At 54.2% G+C, this 6,774-nt stretch overlaps 1 protein-coding gene across 2 annotated transcripts; it reads right to left on the reverse strand.

The window, feature by feature from the left end:
• Nucleotides 1-74: 74 nt before the first annotated feature.
• Nucleotides 75-6,185, reverse strand: LOC117066414 (transient receptor potential cation channel subfamily V member 2-like). 2 transcript variants are annotated; one of them, XM_033181757.1, is made up of 3 exons: nt 5,103-6,164; nt 3,076-3,382; nt 78-841 (listed from the first exon to the last, which is right to left on the reverse strand). In XM_033181757.1, exons 2-3 carry the CDS (start codon nt 3,273-3,275, stop codon nt 667-669), a joined length of 375 nt encoding a protein of 124 aa, XP_033037648.1. In that variant the 5' UTR covers nt 3,276-3,382; nt 5,103-6,164; the 3' UTR covers nt 78-666. The 2 variants fall into 2 exon arrangements, with proteins under 2 accessions (XP_033037647.1, XP_033037648.1); XM_033181756.1 differs by lacking the exon at nt 3,076-3,382 and having other exon boundaries at nt 75-841; nt 5,103-6,185.
• Nucleotides 6,186-6,774: the final 589 nt, after the last annotated feature.

A 6,774-nucleotide genomic window follows, 5' to 3' on the forward strand; every position in this document is an offset into this window, starting at 1 on the left:
GGAAGGAAGGAAAGGGAAGGAAGGAAGAGAAAGAGAAAGTCTGAACAGGTGCTGCGTGGAGGCTTCATAATCCCACTACTTTGGGGGGCCAAGGTGAGAGGATCGCTGGAGCCCAGGAGTTTGAGACCAGCCTAGGCAACATGGCAAAACCCTATCTCTCCAAAAATAAAAAAGAAAGAAACTCCAAACAGATGCATTCTCGAACCATTAGTAGGGGCCCAGGATGAGAGACTGTGTTTAACGTTGGCTCTATATGTTTCCTTACTGTTGAATCTTCTAGAGTACTTATGTTATTTTTCTGATCAGCCCAAACAATACAGATACTTAGATTTTCAGCAAAGAGTGCTTTGAGATGGGTTAAGTATATAGTATGCCCGTTATATATTATATCTCAACAACACTGTTATTTAATTTAAAAAAAAGATTGTTTTGGGTTTACATTCAGCCACTGCAATGGGCTAATGGGCTAGGGGTGACAGAGGTAGTCAGGAGCTCTGAGGGGTGGGTGGAAGTGGGAGGCACAACCAAGACTGACAGGAGGCCATCCTTGATTAGCTCTGTCCACAGGGCTCCCCAGCAATCATTCTAGTGGGAGGGCTGCTGAGAACACTCACTCCTCGGCTCCTGACCAGGGATCACGCCCACCCAGCCCACCTAACTATCAGCTCACACGATGCCTAGCCTTGGATGCACAGGGCAGGGTCTACCTGTGTATTCCAAGTCGGTGAGGTACTTGCTGGTCTTGCACAGGTACTCTGGAAGTCCAGCCAGATCCTCGGGGACACCCCAGGAGACCGCATTGAAGAGCCGATCTCGGTCAAATCGGTTTGGATCCGGCTGACTGGAGGATGTGGTTTGTGACTCATGCTGGACAAGGACCACAGGCCCCCCCAAAAGCCCTCCATCCCAGGGAGCCCTTTCAGGGAGTCCTGTACACACTGCTCACCCCGCAGGCCTAAGAGCCCAGTGAGAGCCCTTCTGAGGGCCTCTATCCACCTACAGCCAACCAAGGAGAACCCGGGAGGAGGAAAAGGGGCCTGTCCAGGCATTAAGCTGCTTCATCCCCATGACACCAGTCATCACAGACACTTTTCAGCATCAGGTGCTTGTCATGTGCCAGGTGCCTTGATGTACCATCTCTCAACGGCCTCGATATCCCACTGGGTCTCCTTCAGCACACACAACTTGTGGTGGCTCTTGAGCTTGGGCTTGGGTCTGGATAGGGCTGTGGGAGGTCCCCGCAGACTCACAGTGGCTGCATGCATCACTGCCCTCAAAGAAAGAATGGAGAAAAGCTCCCTTCTCCTGTCAGAAACCATCTATTAGCTACAGAATATTCTGTGTCTTTCATCTTCACTTCAGCCCTGCTGGTCGGAAACCACTCATTTCTCCTTTAGATAAACAAGGAGGTCATGTAGCTTGCCAAAGTCACACAGTGCCAAACTGGGAATCTCAGCAGGGCTGTTTAACTTTAGACCCCGGCTCTGAACCCCCAGAGAGATTCTAGGCTTGGCAGCAAGAAATTTCCCGGAAACAGAGCATTACCTGGGCTTAACGCCGGGCCCAGTGTGGAAACATATCAGACACCATGGAGAAGGCACACTTAAGGAGAAATCTCTCCCACAGACCCCACAAGGGGTCTGGTAGCTTATCAGAATCTAGCAGCGTCTGGTGACTGAAAGTGGGAAGGGCATGAGTCATTCCCTCCTGGGCTGTGTTACTATTCACAGGGGCCAACTTGCCTCTGGGGCTTCTGGCACCACCACCAGCAGATATGCAAAGACAAATAACGGGGTGCTATTTAATGCTTTGTGTACCCTCAGATCCCAGCTTAACTTCTCTTGTGGAATGGGTCGACCAAATAAAAGTTGGTGACAAGGTGACTGTTGGGATCAGTCACTTTTTTTTTTTTTTTGGAGACAGAGTCTCACACCCAGGCTGGAGTATGCTGGCACAATCTGCTTACTGCAGCCTCTGCCTCCTTGACTCTGGTGGGGATTTCAAGGGTTGACTTTTTAAGCCAACAGCTATGACTGTAATTACAGTCAGGCTTCCCTCGTCAGCACCAGGAAGCCACACATGGCCATGAGGGCTCTATCTGCTGCTGACAGGAGCCCTGTGGACAGTCTGGCTCACAGAAGTAGCCATTTGGACAAATAACTTTGTCACCAGGGTGGCATCATGGTCCTGGGGTAGAGAAGCCCAACGAGAGCACAGATTGAGGCACTGAAGGTATCGAGGGCCCGTCCTGCCTGTGTCGGGAAGGCTTCACAGCTCCCAGAAGCTCCTCACGCAACCTCCCCTATCCTGGTGCTGAATCTGACCACAATCCTCCAGCACAAACAGGAAGCGGCTCTAGCCTGGGAGGCCAAAGCTGGTGGCTGTATCTCAAGCACCTCAAGCATCAAGGGAAGAAGGGGCTTCTGTGGCAGAGTCTAGCCTGGCCCATGAGGATTCTCCAGTCTCACTGGGCAGGCCCCCACCCCAGGCAGGGAGGTAAGGGGTGCCAGGTGCAGCAGGACTGGAAGCGGGACTCTCAGGAATATGGGGCTCACACAATCTGAATTGGTGGAAAGACCACAGGAAAATCAAAGTGCAGATGACTCCAAGCAGAAGCCCATTATCCTCAATCCCACAGTTCACGTCCCCTGAGTGACAGGCTCAGCCTTGCAGAACTGAGGAGAGCCTGGGACATTTCCAGATGTCCTTGATTCTCACGGGATGGAGTGTGGATCCTGCTGCCTCCCCAGCAGGGACCATGACAGGGGTGGGAGTTGGCATGAATGGTGGATTTGAGGGTCAGTTGAGGACTTAAGAGCTTGAGAATGTATCTCACAAAGAACATGACCTCAGAAGGCAGAAGGCCAAGAATGGGGAAGCCTCTGGAAAGAGCAATGCCAGATAGCAGAGCAGAGATCAGCCGGTTGGGCCCAGGAGCCATCAGAGGCAGACTGAGGACACCACAGGCTGTGGGAAGGGGCACTGGTGCTGGGCTGGTCAATGAGTCTCACTCCGGGTTCTCTGCTGGAGCTGGCCAAGGGGCCCCCTTTTCCCTGACCCCACTTGCTGCCTCACCTGGCACCTGTTCCCTTTCCATACTTGAGGTTCACTTTTATCTGAGGGGCGAATTTCCGGTCCTCGCCCTGGAACGGTGACTCCGTGGGAGTCAGCCCGCTCCCCAAAGCCGGCTTTACTTCGTCCACCTCAGCGCCATCTTCTCGGCCTCCGTCTAATGTCTCCAGCCTGAGAACTGGAGAGCTGGGGGGTACGGTCATCCTAGGAGGAGGAGGCTGCTCAGTCCAGCCAGGACCTCTGTGGAGATGGAGATGTCAAGGGTCCCATCTTCCTCCCAGCTGCAGGTCGGTGTTGGCCTGACTGGAGCCTGAAAAAGGAGGTATTAGGTTGATGCAAAAGGCTGGGCGTGGTGGCTTCCACGTGTAATCCCAGCACTTTGGGAGGCTGAGGCAGGCTGGTCAGGAGTTCGAGACCAGCCTGACCAACATGGTGAAACCCTATCTCTGCTAAAAAAAAATACAAAAATTAGCCAGGCACGGTGGCTTGTGCCTGTAATCCCAGCTACTTGGGAGACTAATGCAGGAGAATTGCTAAACGCAGGAGCTAAGATGGCACCACTGCACTCCAACGCGGGAAACAGAGCAAGACTCTGTCTCAAAAAAAAAAAAAAAAGGAATTGCGGTTTTTGCCATTACTTCTCATTACTTCTAATGGCAAAAAAGCCAAGTGCAAGTAGGTCCACCCGCTGTGTGGGAGCCCAGCCCCAATACAGAGGAAGTTTGCCAGGAGGGATGAGGAGCAGGGATGAGAAGAGGGAGGGAAGCCTGTGGTGTGAGGAACAGGGAACCAGCAGGGCCACCCCTTTGATGTCCCCCAGGAGAGCCATGACTGTCCCCGACTTTTCCTCTGGGACTTCCTGGTATTTGAGGGGTCGCAACCCTTGTTCCCGTTTGCATTAACAGCACAACCCTTTCTTCACACAACATCTTGCCTGGCGGCCAATATTTCAACAGAGAAAAGTGCGATGGCTGGGATGGGGCCAGTCACTCAACCCCTCACCACAGAAGGGGAGCTCTAAGGAGAAATAATTGGGAAAACCACTAGACTATCAAGCCCTTCATTTTGCTGCCAAGACTACTAAGGCTTAGAAAGGGGAAGTGGCTTTCCCAAGGTCACCAGTTGTTGGCAGAGCCGGATCTGACACCATGCGTCTACCATGAGGTTCCTCTTCCGTTCTCAAAGTCTTTCAGGGTCTGTCTATATTTTCAGTCTGATTCAGCTCTGAAGGCATCGAATGCCGTCTCTGTGCCTCAGGGCCTCTGGGGGCTTCACGAGGGGAGGGAGGCCCCTAGCCTGTGGCCCAGGCTGTCTCCACCACCCTGCCTTGGGCCCTAGGCTGGCCTAGGAAGCTCAGCAAACAGCACAATCTCACCCTCACAGGAAAACTGAAACCACAGCCTCCATCACTTGGCAAGGGTGGGGCCTCGGTCAGGGATGGGCAACCCCGTGGCCCCAGTCAGCAGGATCAGAAAGAAGAAAAACAAGTCAGAGAGTGGTAAAGAGACAGAAGGGTGGAGAAGGAGGGCAGGGGGCAGAGAGCAGAGAGGAGCAGCAGCAGCAGAGGGAAGTGGAGAGGGTAGGCTGGGATCAGGCCCTTGGGACCCGGGTGGGGCATTCTCCCATGGAAATGTGGGGGGTGGGGAGCTGCCTGGCTACCTCAGTTTGCAGATGTGACCCACCACCCTTTCTATGCACACTGGGGCAGGAGGGCATCCTTTCTGTTTCGTACCATTTAGCCCATCTGTGTCCCCAACCAAACCCTGGCCCATTCCTCCAGCCCAAGACTCCCAAGTCTCAGCAGCAACAGCTGTCTGTCCAGCCCCTACACCACCTCCTGGGACCCCCACCCACCCTGGCAGCAGAGGAAGGGGTGTGGAGGTCCAGGGAGAGGGAGCCAGAGCCCCACACAGACCCTGACTCCAGGCTGTAGAAGCCAGGAGCCCACTAGCCTTCCCCGCCCCATCATTCGCTGTCAGGGTTGGGGACCCGGCCCCCTCCAACGTCACCAGCATTGCCCACCGACTTACTGAGCAGGCTGAAGCCAGGGTGTGGCGGCTGCTGGGATCCTGGAGCTTCTTGGTGGCAGGGGCTGCGGGAGGAGGTGAAGCGGGGAGGGGCTGCAGGCGCTGACAGCGGAGGAGCCGCAGAACCTCCCTCCCCAGCTCTGAGCACTGAGCTCCAGCAAGCAGGTTCTGGTCTCTCGGTCACCCTTAGCCCACCTGGCCAGCCGGCACGGTGGAGAGTGGGAGCTTAACTCTCCCCTGTCAGGACAGGCTAGCCACCAGAGACTGACCATCTGGACACACCCTGCTGCGAATCAGGCCCCGCCCCCCCTCATCTAACCACTAAGGTCTCAGGTGGGGGTGGGTGACAATCAGAGGCAGCCCTTGGATGCCGGGGCCTTGCCTCCCATGGAAGCTGCCATGGATGGGGGATTCTTCCCCAAGTACACTGACAGCTATCCCCTCCCATTCACCACCACATGCCTTCCAGCAGCAGCCGTATGGCCCATAAATGGGCCTGAGTTGACCCACAGCAGGGGAGAGAGCTGATGTGGACAGCCTCCAGGGAGCGACTCAGCCCAGTAGATGCCTCTGGGAACGCAGCTCAGTAGATGCCCCTGGGAACCCAGCAGCTGGGGGACTTTCCCACCTCCCAGGACCTTCCCCCAGCCTCCTGACCCCAAGACTCTGATGGCTAAAGTTCCCCTAAAGGTGCTCCCAGCACCAGCCAGCAGGTGGAGACAAGGAGGTGGGCACGCACTGCTAAAATCAGACCTCACCACCGACTGGGCCCTGGTCTGGACTCGGTCTTGGAGCTTGGGGACCCAGCCGCCACCGAAGTAGCCCTAGGACTCCCTCTCCCTCACTCCCAAAACCTGGCATCAGCTCTGCCTCCAAAATTTGTCTTTCTGCTTGATCCAAGTCACTATCATGGCTCCCCTGGGCAACTGCAGCCACCTCCAAACTGGTCTCCCTGCTTCATTCTTGCCCCACACTCATAATCCATTTCTCCTTATAGCAACTGAAGTGACCTTTTAAAAATGGGAACCAAGGCCGGGCATGGTGGCTCACACTTGCAATCCCAGCACTTTGGGAGGCCGAGGTGCATGGATCACTTGAGGTCAGGAATTCAAGACCAGCCTGGCTAACATGGCAAAACTCCATCTCTACTAAAAATACAAATATTAGCTGGTGTGGTGGTAGGCACCTGTAATCTCAGCTACTTAAGAGGCTGAGGTAGGAGAATCACTTGAACCTGGGAGGCGGAAGTTGCAGTGAGCCAAGATTGTGCCACTGCACTCCAGCCTGGACGACAGAGTGAGACTCCGTCTCAAAAAGAAAGAAAGAAAAAAAAAGGAAACCAGGTCACCTAACTCCTTGACTTAATCACAAAACCTCACCCATGGTGCTTGGAATAAAATGCAAACTCCATACCATGAGCCCTCAAAGTCCAGATGCCCTTCTCCATTGCTATCTGTCACTCATGGCAACCCTGTCATGCACGTTACACTCTAGGCCTGCGCCATCCAATAAGATAGTCACTAGCCACAGTGGCTGTTTAGATTTAAATCAATTATAATAGGCCTCACTCTTGTAATCCCGGCACTTTGGGAGGCTGAGGTGGGTGGATCACCTGAGATCAGGAGTTCAAGACCAGCCTGACCAACATAGTGAAACCCCATCTCTACTAAAAATA

The sequence above is a fragment of the Trachypithecus francoisi genome, unplaced genomic scaffold, assembly GCF_009764315.1.
Source record: "Trachypithecus francoisi isolate TF-2019V2 unplaced genomic scaffold, Tfra_2.0 Lachesis_group20, whole genome shotgun sequence".
In the NCBI taxonomy this organism is placed as follows: Eukaryota; Metazoa; Chordata; class Mammalia; order Primates; family Cercopithecidae; genus Trachypithecus; species Trachypithecus francoisi.